Here is a 24,417-nt window from a genome sequence, read left to right on the forward strand (position 1 = left end):
TGTGGGTGTGGCCAAAATCTTTTAAAAAAAAAACAACCCACAAAATACCCCACCTTCGTGATGCACAGCCCCGTGCTCCATCCATGTCACAGAGGTGGGACCTAGTCCCCATTCTGAAAGGAGGAGACACCAAGCACAGCCTTCTTCGAGGCTAATTAGTTACAAAGATCAGACTGGAATCCTGGTCTCTTGAATTTCAGCCTGGAACAAAAAAACAAAGCCCACAGCATTGGGGCACTTAGAAGTTCAGAACTGCGTACAGGAGTGATATATTTTTAGCGCCTTTAGGTGACCCCTGAGAAGATGAATCATCACTGCTGTGGCATGCCCAGTGAAATGATTCCATTGGGCCAAGCATGAAGTCCCAGAGCCAGCGGATGCTGGAGACCATTCAAAGGGTTGGGCCACACCCCAGGGCTTCCTGCCTCCTCCCCTCCCCCCCATCAACAGGAAGCCCATAGATGAGGTTCACTTTCCCTGGGATGCAGCAGGTGTGTGGCCCCTGCAGGGGTTTGCTCCAAGATCGAGCCGGCCTTCTCAAGCTCAAGGCTTCAGCTACCCCTGGGCTGGGTTGGATTTAACCAGAGGGAAGCCCCATGGTTCAGGTTTGGCCAGTGCAAACCGGGCACAGCTGTCGGAGATCCGTCCGACTCACAGCTCGGGAAAGCCTTTGGGTGCAGAAAGGACACAACCCTCTAGAGAGCAGCGATTCTCAACCGAGCATGCGTGAGACTCTCCAGGCGGGCTTGTGAAAAACACACGTCGCTGGGGCCCCCCTGGAGTGGCTAGGTCAGCTGATCTGGGGCAGGGCCTGAGAATATGCATTCCCAAACTCCCTGGGATGCGGGTGCTGCTGTTCCAGGGACCGCTGTTGGAGGACCCCTGCTCTAGGGCGCCTTCTGAAGGATGCCATGAGGTCTGCACACGCAGAATTGCTCCCTGGTGGGCCTGAAATCAACACTACCTCTATGCTTACCATTTTATCCCCAATTTTAGAACCCAATTAGGGAGGTTTCTATCCAGGCGCTCAACCTGTAGCTATCTGGGAGACTAACACAGGAAACTCAGAGAACGGGGTGAATTACCGCTCTTGTATTTTAAACACATTTAATAAGATGTAATTCACATATCATACAATGCAAAGACTTTTCATATAGTCACAGATGTGTGCAGCTACAACCACTGTCAATCTTAGGGCATTTTCATCACCACCGAAAGAAACCCATACCCTTTAGCTCCTGCACCCCTATCCTGTCTCATCCCCGCCCCAGCCCTAAGCAAATACTAATCTACTTTCTGTTTCTAAATTTGCCTGTCTGGCCACTGCATATGAACAGAATTCTACAATACGCTGTCCTTTGTGCCTGGCTTCTTCAGCTTAACATAATGTTTTCAAGGTTCATCCACATCATCACGTCAGCGCTTTGTTCCTGTTCACGGCCAAGTAATATTCCATCATCTTGCTAGACCACATTTTGTTTATCCATTCACCCATTGTCAGGCTTTAATTTTTGCAGTGAATAGTTGATTGGTTATTTGTTTAAATTCATAGAACTCTACACACACACAGAGTACATTTCACTGCAGGTTATTTTTAGAAAAGGACATAGGCGGCTTCTACCTCTTATCTCTTAGAACAGGGCTGCCTTGAGCCAGCAGGCGGGAACTCCTCAGCCTTCTCTGAGACCACTCTGTGGGAAAGGCCAGGGGTGCAGTTATAGGTCCCAGGTGAAGCCAGCCTTCCCCTCCAAAGCAACCACACGAGTGAGGTTGTAATACCAAGGGACCCCGGCTGGAGCCACGTGGAACAGTAGTATCTCCTAGTTGAGCCCCACACCAATTCCCGGCCGACAATATTGTAAAATATAATTAAGTTGTTTTGAGCACCAGCAATAGGGAGCTGGGACAGCTGGGGTGTGTTCCCACGGGGGTTTATCGGGGAGTCTCTGCTCTCGGTCCCCATCACTGGAGCGGATGGCGGTGATGGCAGAGGCCTCCTGATGGGTTTCCGCTGCTCAGATGCTCTGCGATTTGCCCCCAGCTCTCTCTCGTTCAGCGCCTTTTTTTTTTTGCGGTACGCGGGCCTCTCACTGTTGTGGCCTCTCCCGTTGCGGAGCACAGGCTCCAGATGCGCAGGCTCAGCGGCCATGGCTCACAGGCCCAGCTGCTCCGCGGCATGTGGGATCTTCCCGGACCGGGGCACGAACCCGCGTCCCCTGCATCGGCAGGCGGACTCTCAACCACTGCGCCACCAGGGAAGCCCTTGTTCAGCGCCTTTTGTTCCCCTGACCTGCCATGTGGACTCCCCGTGCAGAGCTTGAAAAAAAAAAAGCTTTGCTGAGATATAACTCACACACGTAACATCTGCCCATCTAAGGGTACGGTTCGGTGGGTTTCAGTGCGTTCTGCCGCTATCCCTACCTGACCTGGCTTTGTTGGTCTGTCTCTCCCACTGGGATGTAAGTCCTTGGGGAGGACGTCTTGCTGTCTGTTCACCACCGTATCGCCCCCTCACCCCCCTCGGTGCCTGCCTGGCACAAGCGGACACCTAGTGACCATGTGGCAGCTTTGTGAGAACACTCAGCTGTCAAGCTCCACGGAGGACGTAGGTGGGTCCTTGGGACAATGGCCTTGGCCTCAGCCGACCTGTGGTGTGGACCTCTTCTGTAGGTAGATCTGAAGAGATGCGCTTGGGTCCTCAGTCTCCCCTCCCCCAGCCCGCTGCAGACTTGCCTGTCCTGCACCCACTGCCTCTCTGCTAATTCTGCGTTAGGGACAGCATCTGTGCCCGTGGTTGAGCGAAAGCTAACGGCTTCCCTCGTTAGCCCCTCAGCTCACATATTTGCATCCCAGCACGGCCTTCCGGGGACCTAATATCCCACGCAGGGAACTTACATGGTGATCATTTTCAGGTAGTTGAAAGAACTGGGTCTGAGCTGGCAGACTCGGGTTAAAATCCAGCTCCAGACGTAGCAGGCGCCTCTGGGATCCGACACAGACCCTCTGCCGTCCTCTGATTCCACTACAGGGTGGGCCACGCTGGCCTCAAGCTGACAGCATCCCCCTCCGTCACACACGGTGCTTCTTTCTGCCCCAAGTCCTCCCAGACACTGAAGAGCGAGCTCGGTGAGCAGAGCAGCCCCAGAGTGGAGGTGGTTAGGGCCTCTGGGAGCTTCCGCCCCCCTTCCTTGGGCAGAGGATGTGTGGGAACACACGGGCTCCTGTGGGATTTTCCAATTCATTGATACCCACCCGCACCCCCCTCCCGCCGAGAGATGCCATCTCTGTCGCCCCCGCCACCTCCAACCTGTGGGGCCTTTGTGATGCCCTCAGGCAGCAGGATGGCAGCCACTTGGCCGCTGCCAGTCGCACTTGGCACACGCTTTCTGGGAGACTCTGGCTGCCAGGTAAGAAATGTGGTAGGGCCAGCACCTGGAGGGACCAGAGAGAGAGAGACCCGTGGGATGGGGCAGGGGCAGGGGGAGCAGAGCAGAGGGAAAGGAAGGAGGGGGAGGGGCAGTGAGCCTCCAGGAGCCGCCACCTGGCCGGGACTGTGTGAGACCCAGGTGAGCGCTGCTTACCTGAGCCCAGGCAGCCCTCAGATTTGTCAGCAAAAATAACTGATGCTATGGCTTTAAGCCACGGCGTGGCGGCGGGGTTGGGGGCGGGGGGGGGGGGGGGGGCTCCTACTCAGCCGTAGGTAAAGCACCTGATGAGCAGCCTTTCCTCCTTCCTGGTCTCGCTGGGCTTCCTGGGAACATGAGGACCAAGCCCTCACCTAAGGCTCTCTGTCCAAGAAGACCCAAACCAAGACGAGTGCGGACCTGCTGGGGAGGTGAGGTAATTGCACTTGGGTAAGATAATTAGCTCGCGCTCTGGGTGCTTCATCCGGAAAAGGGGAGGAGCATCGTTTCTAACCTAAGATTCTTCTGGAAATGAAAGAATCCAGGCGAATTTAGCATCTGGTAGCCGGTGTCCCATTTGGGGCAGCTCACAGGCGAATTCGAATCCAGTTTCCAGGTGCGATATGCATGGCAGGTACTTCCCACCATCCTCCCAAAGCTGAATTGCCAAACGCTGCGGGAAGAAACGCCCGAGGCCGTGACTGGGCTCGTCTGCTTGCCGGTGGCCGTGCAGGGGAGCCGTCTTCCCCTTCCTGGGCCCCAAGGGCAGTCAAGGGACTCTGTTCTTCTAGAAATGTTATTGTATCTTTCTGATAAACATAACCCATTCCTTGTCTGTTTTTCTTTTCCTATCAAATTACCCCAACGGACACAAATTGGAGCAAATAGTTTCAGTTCCGGTCACAGGACTTGGGGCTGCAGTCAAGGATCTGAATGAAATTCCTGGTAAAATACAGTCATTAGAAGCACAGTGAGAGCAGAATGGAAACGTCCCAGCCTGCCGCCACACTGAAAGGCAGTCTGGTTAATTTCCAAATTATATTTGGGCTCAACACGCAAGGGGTTCTTTTTCATGTAGGCGGAGAAAATTGGACTGAAGATTATTACAATAACCACACAAGACCAAGGGATATAATTATAAAATAAGCCAGACCCTAGCAGGCAAATCATGTTTAATGTGTTCTGAGAATCGAATATCCTTTATGGAATTAAAAACAGAGGGGGGGGGGAAATCAACGTGCAGAAAATTAATTAAAGAAGAGGTAAGACACAGAAAAGCTTTGGGTGTCATACAGCTACAAATACAAAAGCAACAAATTTAAAAAAAGGGCACACACGTAATTACAGATTTCGGTAACTTGAGTAGCCAGAACATACCCAGTGAATTATCAATACTTAATCATCAAAGATCTTACTCATTTTGCAAGGGGGCTGGTACTGATGATGGATTTCAGTTGGTCCAAAGGACTTTTCCTTCCGTCGCAAGCAAACCTGTAAGGACGGCTCAAGTAACTCTGAAAAGTGGAGTTCCTTTTCTCAAAGAAAACTGACACGGGAGGGTTCTTCTCCTCCGCCCCCCTCTACCACCAAAATTTGTACATTCATTCAACTCTTTTAACTAAGGCAACCAAAAGACAATTTCTTGAGACCCCCAAACACCCTGCGAAGCCACAAATTCTACCCAGGTAAAAAGGGAAAAAAAAAAAAGAAATGAACGACCTCCAAAACTAAGGGCAGTCACTCTGCAAAGTGCAGGATGGTTCACTGTTAACAGCTTGTGTGGATTTCATGTCAAAATGTCTCTTTAAAAGGAGGCGTGGACGGGAGTGAATCAAGACCCAGCCATGCCCTGGGTTGAGGAACGACCTGTACTGGACAGGTGATACATGGATCAGCCCTCAGGTATCTTTTCAACTCTGCGCACTGCTGAGGTAGGACCTTTGGAAGAAATGCACAACATCTCAGGGCGTGAAGAGTGTCCTCATCATAGAGCACTGCCCTTCTGCTCAGCTGGGGGGCCCAAGACAGGCACACTCCCGGGCCACGTGTGCCCTTACACAATTCAAGAGTTTGTACCAGATCGCAGCCACGGAGGAGAGTCACAGCCACAGGAGGTGGGCGAGACCCTGGCGCTGACCTGGGGACGCCTGCTGTCTAGCGCAAGCTCGAGGGGTGGGGGGAGGTGGAGAACCCCGGCAGGCAACTACAAAAGGTTATTAGCAAATGGTATCAAAAAGTATCAAAACATTTCAAAAAACTTTAAAAACTGCCAGGCTTGGCGGACACACAGGGCAGGCTCTCTAAGCACCCGGAGGGCTGCCCTACATTTCAGAGGTTTATCCTGGAGATGGGGACTCCGCCCCCTTTCCCGCTGAAGATGCTCAGAATCTCCAGAGAGACAGCAAGGATGTCCACGCCACACGGAACTGCCCCTCCAGGTCTGGGACCAGTGGTCTGAGATTCTGGCCAAAAGTTCCGAGAGCCAAAAGCTAAGTGGCTGGCAGAGCCACGTGCCACGGGGGACCAGGGTAAGAGGCGGAGGCTGCTACGTCTACAAGGGGGTTGGGGTGGCAGGGTGCCGTCCTTTCCCTTCCCCCACGGCTGCAAATCACCCAAAGGTCACTCCTGGCTTAGGGGCCAGGCACTTTGAGCCACAGGTGAACTCATCTGAACTCAGAGTGGGACCTGGGAGGGACTCCACCTCCCTTTGGCATTTGGGTTCCCATCCCAAATCGAACACCCTTTACGGTTGGCTTCTGGGGTTCCTATCATTCAGGTCGACTTATATCATTCAGGGTCAAGGGGAGGGGCGTTCAGAATATAAATACACACATGAGGTTTTCTGCTCAGATCGAGATCTAGAAGGAGTCCTACCTGGTACTCTAGATTTCTAAAGCAGCAGGATGTTGAAAATACGAATTGAGCCACACACGCAAGCAGGTGCTGAGCTAATCTCCGTGTATTTTAAACAGCAGAGAGACCACTGTAAGGAACGAGGATTCTTCAGCTCTTCTACTCTGCTTAAGCAAACAGGGTTCCAATTTGGGTGAGGATCAAACTCAAAAGCTACCACTAATATGAAGTTAAAACTCTGGTTCTTTAAAAGAAAAAAATCAGAACCTCAATAAAAGCCCACCAGGCTCATTCTGAAAGATCAAAGTAAGATGATCCAAGCATCGTCAAAGTTCTAGCAGAACAGCTCGGAGCGCTGAGTCTGACAAAATCATGGCAGAAGTTGCGGTTTCTGTCTCAACGTGGCAGCCAGGAGAACCCAAGCCTGCATCACCATGGTTTGAAATCACACTATCGTGATTTTGCCGTTCTAATGCCCACCTGCATAAGTACGTCCCCAAGCTCTGCCCACCTGGGTTATAAACCATTTTCTTCCGATCTTAGCTGCACCGCACGGCACGGTGATGTCCATCTTAAAACCACAGACAGCAGAGACCTGCCACAGTCCCACCACTGTGCTCTCCCTCATCCAGGCAGGCGCAGCTCACGGGTCAGGACCCTCCGCTCCACGGACGCCAGTGAGCTCGAAAGCCTTTGTTAGCGCAGTGGAGCCACTGCCAATGATCTGAAGTTGGTCTCCAAAAGGAAACTTCCTCGTCAACCCTACCTTTCAAGGAACACTCACCGCCTCAATCGTATTAGATTCCAAGGCATGTAAATCACAAACATCCTTCACAGTGGCAAGGGAGACATCACAGAATAGTCGGTGCAGGACACGGTATGTTAACCTGCAAGGCACAAGAAAGTCAGAGTAGAGGCCAGCACTGCACCCTTATCCTGGGACACGTCCTGGAAGTCAAAAACACAACGGCTGGCTTAGGCTAAAAATTCGTGCCTGTCCGCTTCCTAAGGTCAAGGCCTTCCCCGCTCCCCAGAGCACGCACGGCCTTTCCATGTGCTCAGCCCGACCTGCCCCTGGATTCTGACTGAACGACCACCTCTCTGCTCATGACCTGGGCTGAAGTGGGGAGAACAGACTACAGGTTCTGTGCCTTCTAAAGGGTCTTCAAATAATGAAACCTTTCCTGGAACAGGAAGGGGGTAAGCTTATTCCAAAATTGGCAGTAGTTCTGCAAAACATGTTTCGAGGAGGGCTGGACTAGGTTTGAGGTAAAAGAAGGGTTTCGGGCTCAATGAAGTTTGGAAATGCTGGGTTGATGGAGGGTTAGCAGTTAATGCACGACTCCTCAGAGCCTTTAATACACCTAAATGTTGTTTTAAAGAGCTCCAGGAAGATGGACAGTTTTTTGGTTTGACTGTTTGTATGCCTTGCAGAACCTCTCAAGAGTCTGGAAGCCTTTAGCGACTTCCATAGGCAGGGAACCAGCTAAATATGCAGACAGGTCGCCCGTCTCACGAGAGGGGGCAATCGTTCGGGTACCGAAGCTTTCAACTCCCAAGTGGCTCTCAGCTCTCCCGGTTACTAGAGAGAGAGGCCGATCAAAATCACAGTAAACCTTTGAGAGAAAGGAAAGGAAGTGTAGTGGAGACAAAAAAGGGAAAAAGAAGTTAACTGAGATTCTCATTCTAACAGCAGTGTTAACGATACATCTGGAAGTGTTCTCGTCTCTGCAGTCAGATCTGCGCCTCAGTATAGATCACTAAGGTCTCCCTTGTCTCGTGATTAAAACCCACCCCATGCCCATCGTCCTGGTGTGACACAGCGGCTTGGGCACGAGTCTCAAACTCTCCTTAAACGGCACACGCTACTGTTGTGAGTTCCGGTAACTGCAGGAACCGGGCCGGGCCGGTCACGCATCTCACGAGGAGGTGCGGAATCCACTTTCACAGCTTATATAGACTGAGAGAGCTGAACCCCTGGGAGGAGACCTGCCCATTGTCTCATCTGTCACTTAATGAAGGGGGAAACAGCTCATGACTTGTTAAAGAAGTTGGCGCCCAGCACACAACTACTCGGCAGCAGACGGCCGCAACCAGGATCCGGCGCCGGCGTCGAGGGAGATGCTCGGACAACCTTCCCTTGTTGGGGATCCACGGGCCCTCACTCACTCGCGTGGAGCTTCCCGTGGCTTCTCAGAGCTGGAGTCACAGAAGACAATGGCACATTCTGCAGGCTCCCTTTTTCTTTCCTGAGTGATAAATGGAGATCTGTGGGGCTCAGTACATCGTAATCTGAGAAACGGCGGGTTCCAGAAAAAAGAAACGGTAAAGAGACGAGAGCACAAATCACAGAATAAGGCGCCCTTTTTACCGTTCTTCCTTGATTACCGACCCCCTTTTAGAATTCGGGAAGACCACCAACCAGGAGAAACAGGATTATTTAGAAGTAGCAGTCATCTGAGCAAGGAATCCCAGTGGGGAGGCCTCCCTGGTGAGAAGTCCCACGGCTCGCCTGACTGCCGGCGAGCTGGTGGCTCTCGGTCACGCAGGCACCCTCTATGGGTCTCTGTGCTCCACCTGGCATGTCGCCCTTGCCAACGATTTCCAAACATGGCCGACGCTCAGTAGTCCCAGGGACCGGCTAAAGGAGTTTCTAGGCTCCCCTACACCACTCCTGGTAGTTTCAGACTCGATAATTCTGAGGCGGGGCTCAGGAACCTGTTTTCTTCAAAGCTCAGCCAGGTTTGGGGAGGCGTGGACTAGGGAATCTGTAATGTCCCACCGCAGCCCTTCGTTTCGATAGGAAAATTTCTGCGTCACCCCTGCCCTGGCTGCTCTCTGGGGGACCGTCGGGGGGGTCACCCATGGGGGTTCGCAACGTGGGAAGCAGCCCTGCATAGACACAGGGGTCGCTCCTGCCTGGGCCCCGCTTTAATTATTCAAGCAAGATAATATGTCAAGTCATACAGAATATTTAATCGGTTACTGTGATATCATAGAAATACCAAGAATCATAAAAGTAAAAAAAGCTGCTAAGTCGTTGATAATGGTTCCGGGATTCTACCAAGTGGCTGCTGGTCTCCAGACGCGCCGTAGGCGGTGGCGGCGGCGTCACTGGCCGCGGTCCTGCGGCCTCTTGCCCTTGCCCTTCTTCTTCTTGTCCTCCAGCCGTGGCTTCAGGGCGCACACGCAGGCGGACACGCCGGCGATGGCCTTGGGCAGGTCGGTGCCCTTGCTCCACTTGTCCTTCTCGCGGTCGTAGACCTGCACCGTCTTGGAGAAGGCCGTGTTCTCCCAGCTGTAGCCGCCCAGGATGTAGATGCGGCCCTCCCACACGGCCACCCCCGACTCGCTATTGGCGTGCAGCAGTGGTGCCACGCGGGTCCACTGGTTGCACTGCGGGCTGTAGGCCTCCACGCCCAGCACGTCGAAGCGCTCCATGGACTCGAGGCTGTCGTCGCTGCCGCCGATGGAGTAGATGCTGTCCCCCAGGCTGCACATGCTGTGCCAGCCACGTGCCGTGGTCATGGGCCGCCGTTCTTCCCACACGTCTGTCCGGTGGTCGTAGCACAGCAGGTTCTTGCGGTAGGGGCCGATCTGGTAGTCGTGGCCCCCTGAGATGTACACGAAGTCTTTGTAGATGGTGCCCGCGTGGCCGTACGTGAACCTGTGGAGAGACAGATGGATGGACGGACCGACAGAGACAGAGCGGGAGCTCAGTGCTGCACAGGCTGGGCCTCTGTGAGCCGGGGACCCGGTCTTCTCCTCGGCAAAGTGGGGACAAGCTGCCCTCTGAGGGGGTGGTAAGGATGGGAGGGGGTGACAGATGGAGCAGGGCAGGTGACACACGGGCAGCTCTGTCCTCTCTCTGCCCATCTGAGAAGTGGGCATCATCACAAGACCGCATCTGTCTCATTAGGGCTAGAAACGCTACGCCACTGAGGCACATGTGTGGCCCTGGTCCCATCACACATCAAGCAGGGCCTGCGACAAAGTGCAGCTCCAATTACACGACCGTCTGGAAAAGTCAGCCCTACAGGGACAGTAAGTATCAGTGGCTGCCAGCGGCTCAGGGGAAGCAGGGAGGGATGAAAAGATGGAGCTCGAGGGATTCTCCGGGCACTGGGACTATGCCGTACGACACTGTAATCATGGATACACATCATCATACACGTGTCAAAACCCGCAGAATGCACAACCCAGAGAGGGAGCCTGATGTAAACTAGAGAGCTTAGCTAACATATCGACTTCGCTGCATTAGCTGGAAACAATGTACCAGTTACTGCAACGGGGGAAGCTGGGTGCGCCTGGCAACCTCTGTACTTTCTGCTCAATTTTCTCTACACCTAAAATCGCTCTAAAAAATGAGATCTATATACAGACAAAGAAGAGATTACCAACAGCAAAAAAAAGTGCACACAAAAGTGGAACAAAAAGGGAATGGCGTCACGACATTCAGGATGGTGATTCCTTAGCTGGAGGCGGGAAGCAAGCGGATGGGAGAAGAGCACACGGGGCAAATGGGTCCCAGGCAGGTGGGCTACCGTTCAACGTCTTCGACTCCTGGGTTGGGCTGTGGGTTTGTGGAGGTCTCATTATACAAGTAAGTCAATGAATGAAAAAAGTATGAGTAAACAAACGGAACAAACGTGGGGCATGCATGCCCTAATGACGGCAGCATCATGGGTTACGTTTATTCCAACTCTGGACATCGATGGTCCACTTAGAAAAAATAACGATAGGGTTGTTGTCGCACTTAAGGTACAGAAACCACCCCGGCTGGCCTGGAGAAAGTGACAGAGGCAGATACTCTTATGTAATTAAGTCTCCCTTCTCCATCTGTAAAGTGGGGTGGTACACAAGACCTGAACCAGGTCTTGCTTTGCCTAGGACAGGGTCAGGAATTATACGGTTGAGCTCTCCGTTCACGGGCATTCGGGTTTGGGTAATCCATGACATGGGTTATTACCCACCCCACTGGATCACTGTGGATATCAAGGGACTCATCACATCAAGCACATGGCCCAGGCTGGCACGTGGTGATCAACAGCTACTATCATGATTGTCCAATCACCTTATCCACAGGTGTCCAGGTGTTACTTCATCGGCTTCTTGGAACCTTTACCTGAAGGTGGTCGTTACTGTGGGGTGGGGGGGAGGGGCGGGGACTGGAGGAGCCGTGCAGCTTCTACCGTAGGGAGCTGCTCAAATAAACGGCAGCACCTCTGCTAAGCCCGTGACAGTAACAAAGGCAGTGAGTGGACACCCTGACAGGGTGGTACTGACATCACATCCCCTTTACAGATGAGGAAAAAGAGAGAGTGTGGGGTGAGGACACTTGCTGGAGTCAGATGGAGGGTAGAGAACCCTCACCCTCTGTACTCCTCCTGCCCAAAGTCAGAGGGATTTGCAGTAAATCTCTCACTCTCTGAACTCAGCACTCATTTCCCGGAAACTCAGGAAGTGAAGAGATTCAGAAACAGAGGGATGTTTGTCTCAGTGGCAGAGCTGACACTTGCACTCCGACGGCCCAGAACAGGCACCCTGACAACCATGCCCTCTGCTCCCCACGCTGTTTTTACAAGCCAGGAGATTCTTCCTGGAATTGGAAGGCCAAAGTATCCAGAAAGGGAGGTGGGCTCAACTGTAACCCCAAAGCCTCCACGTCTGTAGGGTCTGCCACAAAACCCCAATCACCTTGGCAAGCCGGCCACATAGGACCAGGAGTCGGTCTTGGGACTGTAGGTTTCCACCGACGAGAGAGCTCCATTCTCATTCCGGCCGCCGACGGCCACCAGCATGTCTTCGATGGAGGCCAAGTAGAAATCCACGCGGCGCTGGTTCATGGAGGCCACCTGCGGAGGCGAGACACCTGTACCTTCCCTTCCCCAAACTCGGGTCAGCGTCAACATCCAGCACCGCACCCCCAAACATGCTCCACGAAAGGCACAGCCCCGGAAGGCGAGGTGGTGGCCACGTGAGCCTGGGGAAGGGAGCCAAACCTGAAGAAAGGGGGACTCTGTAGGCGGGATTTCTCAGGGCCCCCAGGACCCTCGAGACCTCGTGAATCCCCAAGAGAGGGACAGAGAATTCACTTCCCCAAACCTGTCTGGCCACGTGGCCGACCTTGTGGACTGGAATTCTGCAGCACACACAGGTCAGAACTGCTGATGTAGTGGTTTCCTGAAATAAAAGTTCATCTTTCCCCTCACCCCCCCACAATCAGATATTTTAAAACTTAATGCTGATTCTCATCCGTGTTGATGGGCATAAGGTGGTGCTCCACAGAAAATTAGCAATGGAAGACCCAAGTCTTTCTCTTTCTTTTCTTAATCATCCAAGCAGAACACACGAATGAACATGGTCCTGCAGGAGCCCATGTCAGGCTGCGACCGTGATGAAGGTTTGGAGGACGGGCTTCAAAGCTGCAAGCCTCCTTCAACTGCAAGTGCAAGACTTACACCTTGGTTTTAGAGTTTTGAGAATAAAATCAACAGGTCACCCAAGTCCCTTCGGAGCCTTGAGCTCAGAAAAGCACCGAGTTAAGTAAGAAGACTGAGGTGTGAGTATAAAGATTGAGACAGACTTTCATGGGTGGCCATCTGGTTCTTGGGAGGAAAGGAGCACATGTGCCAATCAACATGAGCTACAACCACCGACCCTGGAAGGTCAGCATCCCCCCTCCCGTTTCCAGAGGGAGAAGCTGAAATTTGGAGTGGGCAAGGAACCGGTCTGAAACCCCCAGCTACGATTTAGCCAAGTTGGGGCGTGAAGCTGGGTCTGACATCAAGACCCAGGCCTGTCCCGGAATCAGCTGGCACACCTGCCGAAGGGCCACGACTCCCAGCAGGTGTGAGCCTTCGTGGCCCCCTTGACCAGCTCCAAACCTGCCCCAAAGAGGAACTCAGCGGAGACTCTGAGACACGGGGAGGTTGTCAGAACTCTGGGTCAATCTTCCAGACCCGTGTCATCCAATATGGTAGCCACTGGCCTCCTGTGGCCTTTTACACTCAGATGTAAATTAGTGATAATGAAATACAATGGAAAACTCAGTTCTTCAGTCCCACGGGCCACGTTTCAAGCGCTCAACTGCCACACGTGGCTGGTGGCTACCGTATCGGATGGCGCAGATGAAGAACGGTTCTGTCGGTGAAGAAAGTTCTACTGCACGGCGATGCTCTGGACACCGACCGTCCCTGCAGAAGGTGGCCGGTCAGCCCTCACCGCCCCCAACCGGGGGGTGGGGGGAATGATGTGGCTTGTCACTTTATCGTCACACCTCGTTCAGAAGCAGGGTGGTGGTCAAGGCCCGAGAGAAGGGGGTGGGGGCAGTCAAGGCTAAGGTTAAGGAGATCAAAAGTCCTCAAGAGTAAAGAAATAATCTGGCTTTAATCTCACCTTGATCCACTGTTTACAGCGGGGGTCATACCTATAAAGAAGATTGGATGCCGCATCCCCTCCGTTGTCCCGCGAGAAGCTGCCGCCAGCGATGAAGATGAACCCCCCCAGCACGGCGACGCAGTGGTGGCTCCGCCGGGCCGGCAGGGGCGTCTCCTTGACCCACTGCTCGCTCTGGGCGTCCAGGTAGCAGGTGTCGTCGCTGAGCTCCAGACACCGCTCGGAGACCTCGCCGCCCACAAACAGCAGGCACTCCTGGGTGGTGCGGAGGGCCGTGCGCTTGGTCTGCATGACCGGCTGGGCCGCCAGGCTGTTGTGGTAGCGCACGGCCTCCTCGATGAAGCCCTCGCAGTTGGCCTCGCGGGGCAGCAGTGAGCACACGGCCGGCTTGACGCGGTGCAGCAGGTCGTTCTTGGGGATGAGCGGGAAGTGGATGTTCTCCAGCACCTGGTAGGCGTGGGCCTCGCGCTCGGGCCGCTGCGTCAGCCACTGCAGGGCCGCCTGCAGCAGGTCGTGCTCGCACTCCCGCTGCACCTGGCTGCTGCCCAGGTAGGCGCACAGCTTCTGCACGGAGACGTTCTGCAGGAAGTCGGGCGTGAAGGACAGCGTGCCGAAGCGGCTGAGGATGAAGCCGTCAAGGAAGGCGTCCAGCCGCCTGAGGCTGTAGATGGAGGCCAGCTTCTGCAGGTACAGGTAATTGTCCTCGCTCACCTCCTGCTCCAGGTACTCGCAGCAGAAGTCCACCACCGTCCAGATCTGCAGCAGGTGGGCTGTCTCCAGGACGTAGTCGATGTTGCCACCGTCCAGCACCAGCTCCCCGCCGTACAGGAAGTCCACCACGGCCTTGAGCCCGACGTAGGAGGCGCCGATCAGCTCCACCTCCTTCTGGAAGGCCTCGCGCATGCCGAGGGTGAACATGGAGTTGAAGTAGTCGCTGCACACTGCCAGCAGGTTGCGGTGGGCTGGCACGCGCTGCTCGTCGGCCACCAGGACCACGTCGCAGAAGAGGCCGCGCAGGCGCTGCTCGTTCAGCCGCTGCAGCACCGTGCTTGAGTGGTCGGCCCAGCGGAACGCCTGCGGTGGCGGTGGAGAGCGCGCGTCAGGAGGGGAGGGGGCCGTCAACCCGCCCCCACACCGCAGCGGCCCAGCTAGCGCTACGCGACCAGCACTGACATACAGTGGAATGAGAGAACAGGCAACAAGGTGTCAGAGCACCTCGCAGAAAGCCAGGGTGTTTCCCTGTACGTGTGCATATGTGTTTGTATATTTCCTCCCTTCTTTACAAATAAAAATTTTAACTCAATCTTTCTTTTTCCCTTTGTTTCGTTTTCCCTCTCTCCTCCTTCTTTGTAAACAGGATTCCCCAAAGTTTCCTTCCTTCCCTGTCTCTCTTTCCTCCTTAGTGTGTGTGGGTCACGGCACATAGGTTCGAAAACGCTGTCCTATCGGGAGGGTGAAGTTGCCTGGGGCGTGGCCTCTCAAGTCGGACAGGAGCTGGTGGAACCCCAGCGCCACTGCTCTGCAGCTGTGTGACCCGGGTGAGTCACGAGCAGCCTGAGCCTCGGCTCCTGGTCTCCCCCAGGTTTGGTGCGGGGGAGGGGTCATGAGCCAGAACATAGCGCAGAGCTGGCCCGGGGACAGCGGGAGCAAAGTCAGCAGCTGTGACCGTCAGTTCCCACGGAGTCGCGGTGCCGACAGCTATGCTACAGAGACCAGTCCAGGGAGCTAGAGGGTCCCAGAGACTGCAGTATATCCAGACTAACGTGCTCTGGGGAATCTTACTTTCAGAGACACGGCTTCAACAGTCATTGCCAGAAAATGTATGTAAATTGCAGGAACGCTGTCTTTTCCCGGGAGCTGTATGTGCCGCAGACCGCACTGTGCACTCGCCTGCACACTCTCATTTGAGCATCCCAGGAACCCTCCAACGGAACGTCAGTTGTAACCCCCTTATTCCAGAGGAGGAAAAGTGAGCTTCAGAGAGACTAAGGAACTTGCCCAAAGTCCCACAGGGACTGAGGGGCGGGGCTGGGATTTGAACCTAGGTCTGATCCCAGAGCCCAAACCTTTAATCACCACGCTACACTGGAATTAACGAATCTATTAATACGAATAGTTAATAGGAATTAATTCAATAAATTCAGGTTGGTGGACATTGCTTGACTGTTATCTGCCTGCCCTGGGCTTTTGAAGATGCAAAGAAAAATCAGACCCAGACCACGGTTTCTATGCCCTGGAAGAACTAATTAGGATATTTCACACTGCTTTATTTATTCCCTATAAAAACAACAAAAAAATTCAACATATGGAAAAACAGACCATTCAGAAATACCAACTAGGTAGCAGGGCGATTCAGGGAGGACTGGGGAAAGGGGCGGGGCAGGCGTTAAGCCCGAGGGGAAGTGGTGGTGGAAAGGAACACAGATGGGTGAGGGCTCAGCAGGTGTGAGCAGCTGGGTGACTGGTGCACAGGTCCTTCTGGGTTACTTCTCAACATGTGTCCTACGGCAGGGGGGTGGTTTTTTCTTCCCTTCCAAATCTGCTCCTTACCGCCTCCGATGCATTAGTAATTGGGGCACTTTATTTCCCGTGGTTCTTCCCCGTCCGGCCAATTCCCACATCAATCGCTCTGTCTGTGCAACAGTCTCGGGCAATGTCCTCACATTCTGAGGGTACCAAACAGACGTTCCCTAAAGCTTCCTTCCCTTCCCAGTTTACAGAGCCAAGCTCTCCTACCTTACATTACAGGATGGTTTCCTGAAGGTCCATATACACAGGTATCTCCCTCTATCCTGGTTATTCAGAGAGAGCCAGGCTGGCCTGGTCTGGGCTTCAACACATATTGGCTTGGGGCCCCTCTTGGGTGCGGACTGAAGGAAGGCAATGAAAAAGGCGCTACAGCGGCAAGCTACCGAGTAACAGTGAAGGCTAGTGTCCTAGAGAAGCAAGTGAGGGGCATCAGGTGGGCTGTCAGCCCACCATGGGCTCCTGGTTGTTTCCAAGCTGGTGAGGGTGCTGGAATTACCCCGCTTAAAAAGGGCACACACGTCCCCAGGCTACCGCGTGAAAAGGGAAACAGCCCTGGGGAGGGGCGGGGACTGGGGAGAGCCCCAGATGACAGCTACCAGGGGAGCCACCTGCTGCAGCGAGCCAGGGCAGGGGGGACGGCAGCCACTGTTTCTACAGCTGGGTCTCCAGGCTAAACGGGCAAGTTTAATTCTTTACCTGGGTCTTGACTACAGCCCATTTCTGGTTATTTAGTACAGCAGCAGAGACCAGAACTAAAAACAGACAAACGTGACTTCCCAACGTTAAACTGGCATCAGTAACTGAGTTGCAACATTTCATATAATTTAGAAACTCCAACCTGCAACATTCTCCAGTGGTATTAACCCTGTTCATTCCTTTGTTTCTTACTTTAGCACCTTAATCAGGTGAAGAAACTCAGGATCTAACACTGGGCGGAAAGCAGGTATGGGGTATCTTATATTAGAAAAGAACTCAGGGACTTCCCTGGCGGTCCAGTGGTTAGGACTCCGTGATTCCACTACAGGGGGCACGGGTTCGATCCCCGGTCGGGGAACTAAGATCCTGCAAGCTGCGCGGCATGGCCAAATAAATAAATAAATAAATAAAATAAATAATTAAAAATAAAAAAGAATTCAGCATCAAAGTGGATCAACACATTTTAGAGCAGATAAATGAACAGCGGCCGCCACACAATGGAAGACTCCACCGCTCCGAGAAGGGCACGATCTACCCGCACGTGCAGCAACCAGGCTGAACCTCAGAGGCAGGGTGACAAGAGTAACGAGCCAGGCACCCAGGGGACCCACCCCGACTCCACGTATATAAGTTCAAGGGCAGGCAAAACTGCAGGGCTGGAAGCTGGGCGAGTGGCTGTCTTGATTGTAGGGGCTGGAAGGGTTTGATAATGTTCTTTAACTGGGTGTGTTCAATGTCTAGAAAATCAAGGGTACATTATGATTTGGGCACTTTTTAAATATAAAGAGTTAGGAACATAAATACAATGAACCAAGGGACAGAGAAGCCTATTCCTAAAAGCTTCAATTCAGAGAGAGACAAGCTCAGAATCTGGCTTGGAGGCACAAAGATTTCTAGTGCTGCCGAGCTTAGAAAGCTACGCTGTCTCTGCAGCCAAGCTCCCAGACAAAGCCCCTTTGAGTCAGCAGCAAGACCCTTCTGGGGTTTCGCAGTAGATAAAGCCGGGCTTTGGCAAGAGTCTTCTCAGTCAACTCAAATGGAAACACGAGAGCATTTCTCAGGAGGACCAACCTCCCCTGAAAATTACACCCCGTTTTTCTTTTTTACACACCTGTCGAACCTCGTTCCCCCTTCTTCTCCTCTTATCTATAGGCTGCTCCCAACTCCCTTTATCTAAAATGGTATTTCTTCATCTCTTTTTCAGTCTGCTTTTAAGATATTTTTTCTATATAGCTTGCCATGTCATTTAAACACGTAATATATAGTCTATATATCTGTGTGTGTATTGTATGTACAGCTTTATACTTTAAAAGAGTAAAATTCTTTCCAGACCCCCAAGAACCCATTTCATCTCCTTGTAAGCAATGTCAGCCCCATGGAGAATGCATGATCTACGGTAAACATGACATTTAATCTTCAAAAAAGGACACTTTAAAAAAATTCCCTGGCCGTCCCGCGGTTAGGACTCTGCACTTTCACTGCTGAGGGCCAGGGTTCAATGTGTGGTCGGGGAATTAAGATCCCACAAGCTGCGGTGCGGCCGAAAAAATAATTAAAAAATAAATAAAGAAAAGGGTGTTTTAATATTCATAAAGAGACAGGTGTAAATTGGGACTGTCTCACCAACTGGTCCCCCAAACCTTATCTACAGCAGCTGTGGGGGAAGGGACCGCTCCAAGTCACCTGAAGAGTTTGCTGAAGGTACAGATTTGCAGGTCCTGCTCTGAGATTTTAATTTAGCACGTCTGGGGCGGGGCCGGGCATATGCGCTTCTCATGAGACACCTGCCCCCTCCCCGTCTCCCAGGGTGAGTCTGATGTAGTCCGTGTGCCACAGGTAGGTAGCCTCGCCGTGGAGAACCCACCCTCACTGGCTCCTAGGGTCTCAGAAGGTCACGACCGGGGAAGACTCTGGGCCCTTAACATCCAGGTACACAAAGTGTTGCTCCCACTATAAGGTTGTGGACTGGCTTCTCCACGGACACAGTCTTGGATTTTTTGAGCCCCAAGTGGAAACACAAATCCCACGGCGTCCACCCTGTCCTGTAGATGCCAGGTGTTGGATAAACGAGTCAAGTTGTGTTTCTAACATCCCTCGCAACCCCCAACCCCTGCTCTCTCTGATTTTATGATTTTTCCACTCCTTGCCTGTGCCACCTCTAGTCATTGTTAAGGAGATTAACACCAACACCAAGAACAGAAAATCAGTCTGCGCAATAAGAATGAGCTCATCAGAAAAATCTCATGCTTCCTTGGCAATGTGCACAGGCGGTGAGCGACCCATTCACAGACCTTTGAGGATTCGCTGATCTTGGACGGCCGAGACACTCGCGTCTGCCGGCTTCCCTCCATCATAAACAAGATCGCAGCCCTGCGACAAGAACAGGACTTCTGAGCGTGTAGTAATAACTCGAGGTCATTCATGAATCGCAGGCTCTGCTGGCAGGTATCAGTGACAGCAAGAGCGAAACAGTCACATGGAGGAAAGAGGGAGAAAAAACTGTACTACAAAGAACTCCCTTACTCCGAGAGCTGGAAAAATCAGAGGGTTAGAATCAGATAGAACATTTAATAAGTGTTCCTTTTTCACCTCATCACGTCTTTTAGCCCACCTCCTACAAGTACCTACCTTTGGATGCTTGAGCTGAATTAGGCCTTTTCGAGAGATCAAGATTATAATGACAACAGTTATCATTTCAGAACCCAGACTGTGACCCTGGAACCAAGCTGACATGTGCTATCTCATTAAACTCCCACAACTATCTGGCTGGGCTGATGTCACTTAACCCATTTGATCGATGAGGATATTGAGCTCAAGGTCACAAAGCTAGTGAATGGCTGGGAATCAAACCTGAGTCTGTCCGGCTTCAAAACTGGACAGACATGGGCCCTTCACTGGGATGCCTGGTTGAATGTGGCCTAATCTTTAAGAATCTCATACTTTTAAAATTTCATGAAGTTAAGGATATGATGCAGTGATGACTACCAAGTATAAAAGACATTCTAGACACAGGCACTGTCTTACGTGTTTTCTGTGTCTCACTGATTTAATCCCCACAACAAGCCCACCAGGACAGCACTATTATTATCCTCAGTTTATAAAGGAAGAAGCTGATGGCAGTGAGGGGAAGTAACTTGCCCAGCGTCACACACAGGAAGAAGGAGACCTAAGGAGGCTTTCCTGCTCTCAATCCCTGGGCTATTTCACTTGACCATTTAAAAAATGCCCACAGGCAGGAAACCTCTGCAGGGGGAGCCCATGCCCCGGCTGGAACATGCAGGATAAACTTGACCAAGCAACTTAACCTCTGTAGACTTCACAGTTGAATCTACGGACTGGGCTGGTGCATCAGGGGATGTTAAGGTTTCTTCCAGCTTTGAAAAGTCAAGCAACCCACTAACAGCACAGAGCCAGGCTTTGGGGGACCTTGGAGGATGGGGGGCACACAGAGGAAGGATTAAGCTAGCAATATGGGCACAAGTCGCATACTGGGACTGAGGGTTTAAGGAGGAATTCTTCCCGCTGCTAGGGGAGTTGAAAAGAGTCAATCTGTTACCTACTGAACACACAGCCTTTGCTAAAAAGGAACAACGTGACAAGGAGTCAGCTCTGTGTCAAGATAATCAGGGACACACAGAGGGGGCTCCAGCGCTCCCACGGAGGATGGGGGGACAAATCCAGGCACAGTGCACCCTGCCAGCTCCCTGGGGGGAAGGAAGGGACAACGGGATTTCTCTCGACAAACTAGCAACTTTGTGACAAAGACCAGCTGTCCCCACCCCTGTCCTTTCTGTCTGCTCCTAGGATGCTGGGGGGCTCAGAGAGGGAAGAGAAGGACACCAGCATCCAACCTACTGCTCACCCCTGACTTCCTTGTTTCACCTTCACCCTCTGAGACAGGTGCCACCATCGTTTCTGACACCCAGGCTCAGGTGGCCGTGCGGCCCCGCCCAAGGTCACACAGCAGACAGTCTGCACCACCGCAGGCAGCCAGCCAGGGCTCAGGTCTGCCTTTAGTGCTAAGAGCTTTCTTTTCTAGGCCAAGATTTCTAAAGAGAGTATCCCCTTGTGGAGGCTCCCTTTCGTCTGCGGGAAAGTGGTCTGGGGCTCACTGCTACAGGAGTGTGGATATTAGCTGCCTCCAGTGCTTTCTGCAAGCAGGTGAGGGGTCAAGGCCACACGCAGGGACGGTGGCGATCCCCAGTGAGGCGTAAAAGGTCTTTTAGTAAACACGGGAACCGAGGCCGCGTCCGGACGGGAGGGTCCCCACGGAGCCTCCTCTCCCGGCTCCTTCCCCGGGTTTCGACCCTGAACGTGCCCGACCGCAACGCTCGGGGAAACAGCGTCGTGGAGGTGGACGCGGACGCCCGCCGGCACCCACCCATCCCGGGTCTCGCCCGCAGGGTCTCCGGGGACGCCTCTGTCGCTCGCTCGTACCCAGCACCCCCTGGCGGAACCGCCGGCACAACGGCCGCCCGGGCGGGCTCGAGCCGGCTGCGAGGAGGCGGAGCTGGGTTGCGCCCGGGGCTGGCGCCCGCGGCGGGACGCGAGGACAGTCACTCACCTGGGCCGCGCGGGCCGGCCGCACAGGCCGCACCTGTCTCACCTGAGGGGGCGGCGGCCCCCTCTCCACCCCCCACCCCGGCCCCGCGGCGGCCCCTCCGCTCGCCCCCGGCCCCGCGATCCACCCCCCGAGCACAAAGAGATCCCGGGGGCGGAACCGGGTCGCAGCTCGCGGGGCCGGGGACCCTCCCGAGGCAGGCCCGCCCCCCGCCCCGGCCCCAGCCCCCGGACGGCGCGCGGCTCTCGGCCCGGGCAGGAGCGGGGTGCGCGCGGAGGCCCACCTGGGAGGGCGCGCTACGGGCGCGGCGCGGGGATTCCGAGCGGCGGGGCCGGGCGGGCGGGGCGGCGGGGCCCGGGCGTCGGAGCCCGTGGGCCGGCCGGGTGCGCGGCCATGGCTCCGCCAGGAAGTGCGAGGCCGAGGGCGGAGGCGCGCGCGGCCAATGGCGGCGGCCGGGAGGGGGTGGGCTCTGGCGGCGCGGGGGTGGGGCCTGCCCCAGGCGGGCGGGGCCTGCGCGGGGGGCGCGGGGGGCGCGGCGTCCTCGCCCAGCCTCGCCCAGCTGTCCACCCGGCCGCAGGACTCGCTTGTGACCCAGGCGGGCCACTCACAGTCACGCACCGTGAAATGCCTACTGGGTGTCGCCCGCCGTCTTAGGCGCGGGGACACGGCGTGGAGGGACAGGCATGGTCCCGGGCCTGGGGGACCGGAGTGCTGGGAGGGGCCATCGCGGTGGCACCTTCGCACCCTCACCTCCTTCCAGCCTTAGCTCGGTCGGCCTCTGCGTTCACCCTACGGTGAGTCCTTCGCTGACCCCGTGATTAAAGTCACCATCCCTCTCTCCTAACCCCGTTTCCAGCTTTCCGCTTCACTTAGCTTTTACCACCGTCTAATCTTCTGAATCATTTCCTTGTTCATTTGACTTATTGTCTCTCTCCCCCACTAGAAACCCTCCAGGGCAGGGTTTACTGTCGGTTTTATTCCTGGCTGTGCCCCCAGGGCTGGCACCTAGTAGCCGCTCAATAAATTTTCGAGGAATGAATGAGTTTAACCATCACGGATCTATCCTTGTCAAACTGATGCTACAGCTTGGATAAACCTTGAAAACATTATGCTAAGTGAAATAAGTCAGACCCAGAAGGACACATATTGTATGAGTCCATTTATATGAAGTGTCCAGAACTGGCAAGTCCATAGAGACAGAAAGCTTAGTGGTTACCCAGGGCTAACCAGTTGGGGGTAAGTGGAGTGGGTGGCTGTTAAGAGATTTGTGGGGGGGAGGGTGATAAAAATGTTCTGAAATTAGGTGGTATTGATGATTGCGCAACTCTGAATATACGGAAAATACCATTGAAATGTACAATGCAAAAGGGTGAATTTGGGATTTCCCTGGCAGTCCAGTGGTTAGGACGTGGCGTTTTCACTGCTGTGGCCTGGGTTCAATCCCTGGTCAAGGAACTAAGATCCTACAAGCCGCGCGGCGCCGCCAGAACCAGAAAAAATATATGGTATGAGCTGTATCTCAGTAAAGCTGCAGTGCTCGCTTCGGCAGCACATATACTAAAATTGGAACGATACAGAAAATATTAGCATGGCCCCTGCACGAGGATGACACACAAACTCGCGAAGCGTTCCATATTTTTGTATGGTTGATTCACTTTGTTATAAAGCAGAAACTAACACACCGTTGTAGAGCAATTATACTCCAATAAAGATGTTAAAAAAATAAATAAAGCTGTTACAAAAGCAAAACCAAACAAAAAAACTTCTCTGTGTCCTCGCTTTTCTATTCCCTGCCTTCTCTGGGAAGGATTGAGAGCGTCTTTTTTTTTTTTTTTAATAAAGAATGCTCTCTTCGTGGTACAGGGAGGTACCTTTTTCTTTAAAAAAAAAAAATTATTTATTTTTGGCTGCATTGGATCTTTGTTGCTGCGCGTGGGCTTTCTCCAGTTGCGGCAAGCGGGGGCTACTCTTCGTTGCGGGGCGCGGGCTTCTCACTCTGGTGGCTTCTCTTGTTGCTGAGCACGGGCTCTAGGCGCACAGGCTTCAGTAGCTGGGGCACACGGGTTCTGTAGTTGTGGCTCGCGGGCTCCAGAGCGCAGGCTCAGTAATTGCGGCGCACGGGCTTAGTTGCTCCGCGGCATGTGGGATCTGCCCAGACCAGGGTTCGAACCCGTGTCCCCTGCATTGGAAGGCGGATTCTTAACCACTGCGCCACCACGGAAGCCCTTAGGTATCTCTTTAAAGCCTTACTTGCCCATCTTTGACCCCTCCTTGAGCAACAAAGCTAATCTCACACCCCAACAAAGCTAATCTCACATCTTGTTCTATGTCTGTATCTTGATGTGCAAATCTCCACTATTACATGAATTCATGTACTTCTTCATTCATTAATTCATTCAGCAGACTTTTAGGGAATTCCTACTATGTGCCAGGCACTGTGGTAGTTGCCAGGGTTAGAAAGAAGATAGTTTCAAGGATTAGGGAGGGAGACAAACAAATAAATGAGCAATTACTGTATCCGGGTCAGTCCTGTGTTAGGGATATATTCAGAGTGCTATGGGTGGGATGTATTCTTTTTTATAGCTATACTTAAAGATTCTATATAGAAAGATATGGATAAGGACAGGTAGGTATAAAGGTATATATGGATCTGTCTACGCATACATGGATCTATCTATCTAGAGAGATTTAGCTATAGATTTTTTATTGTATGTATTTATTTATTTTGGCCGTGCCACATGGCATGCGGGATCTTAGTTCCCTGACCAGGGATCTCAGAACCCATGCTCCCTGCAGTGGAAGCACGGAGTCCTAACCACTAGACCTTGAGGGAAGTCCCTAGATATTTTAGCAGCCTATAACTTGGCATGGATGTCTGTCTTCCTGGTGATGGGTTCTATATGAATGAGAAGATGTACAAACTGAAGGGACTGCCTGTAGTAAGCGCCTGGGACAGGCTCAGGAATCCCCACGTGA

The 24,417-nt window shown here is 53.2% G+C and overlaps 1 protein-coding gene across 5 annotated transcripts; it reads right to left on the reverse strand.

Moving 5' to 3' along the window:
- Positions 1-3,783: 3,783 nt before the first annotated feature.
- On the reverse strand, positions 3,784-21,911 carry KLHL36 (kelch like family member 36). 5 transcript variants are annotated; one of them, XR_013825154.1, is made up of 7 exons: positions 21,725-21,831; positions 19,172-19,315; positions 13,656-14,729; positions 11,955-12,112; positions 7,042-9,924; positions 3,919-4,077; positions 3,784-3,827 (listed from the first exon to the last, which is right to left on the reverse strand). XR_013825154.1 is itself a non-coding variant. In XM_079906232.1 (5 exons), exons 2-5 carry the CDS (start codon positions 19,301-19,303, stop codon positions 9,369-9,371), a joined length of 1,920 nt encoding a protein of 639 aa, XP_079762358.1. In that variant the 5' UTR covers positions 19,304-19,315; positions 21,725-21,911; the 3' UTR covers positions 4,541-9,368. The 5 variants fall into 5 exon arrangements, 2 of the variants coding, with proteins under 2 accessions (XP_079762358.1, XP_079762357.1); XR_013825155.1 differs by lacking the exons at positions 3,784-3,827; positions 3,919-4,077 and having other exon boundaries at positions 4,541-7,144; positions 8,427-9,924; XR_013825156.1 differs by lacking the exons at positions 3,784-3,827; positions 3,919-4,077 and adding an exon at positions 4,541-4,895.
- Positions 21,912-24,417: the final 2,506 nt, after the last annotated feature.

This window comes from Stenella coeruleoalba, assembly GCF_951394435.1.
Source record: "Stenella coeruleoalba genome assembly, chromosome: 20".
Classification (NCBI taxonomy): domain Eukaryota; kingdom Metazoa; phylum Chordata; class Mammalia; order Artiodactyla; family Delphinidae; genus Stenella; species Stenella coeruleoalba.

Excerpts from the sequence above, each read along its gene's own strand:
- KLHL36 (XM_079906232.1), bottom strand. The coding sequence starts at position 19,303 with ATGAATGACCTCGAGTTATTACTACACGCTCAGAAGTCCTGTTCTTGT. Across the intron at positions 14,730-19,171 it reads AGATCAGCGAATCCTCAAAG|GCGTTCCGCTGGGCCGACCA; the intron begins GTCTGTGAATGG and ends CCGCCACCGCAG. Across the intron at positions 9,925-11,954 it reads TATGTGGCCGGCTTGCCAAG|GTTCACGTACGGCCACGCGG; the intron begins GTGATTGGGGTT and ends GTCTCTCCACAG.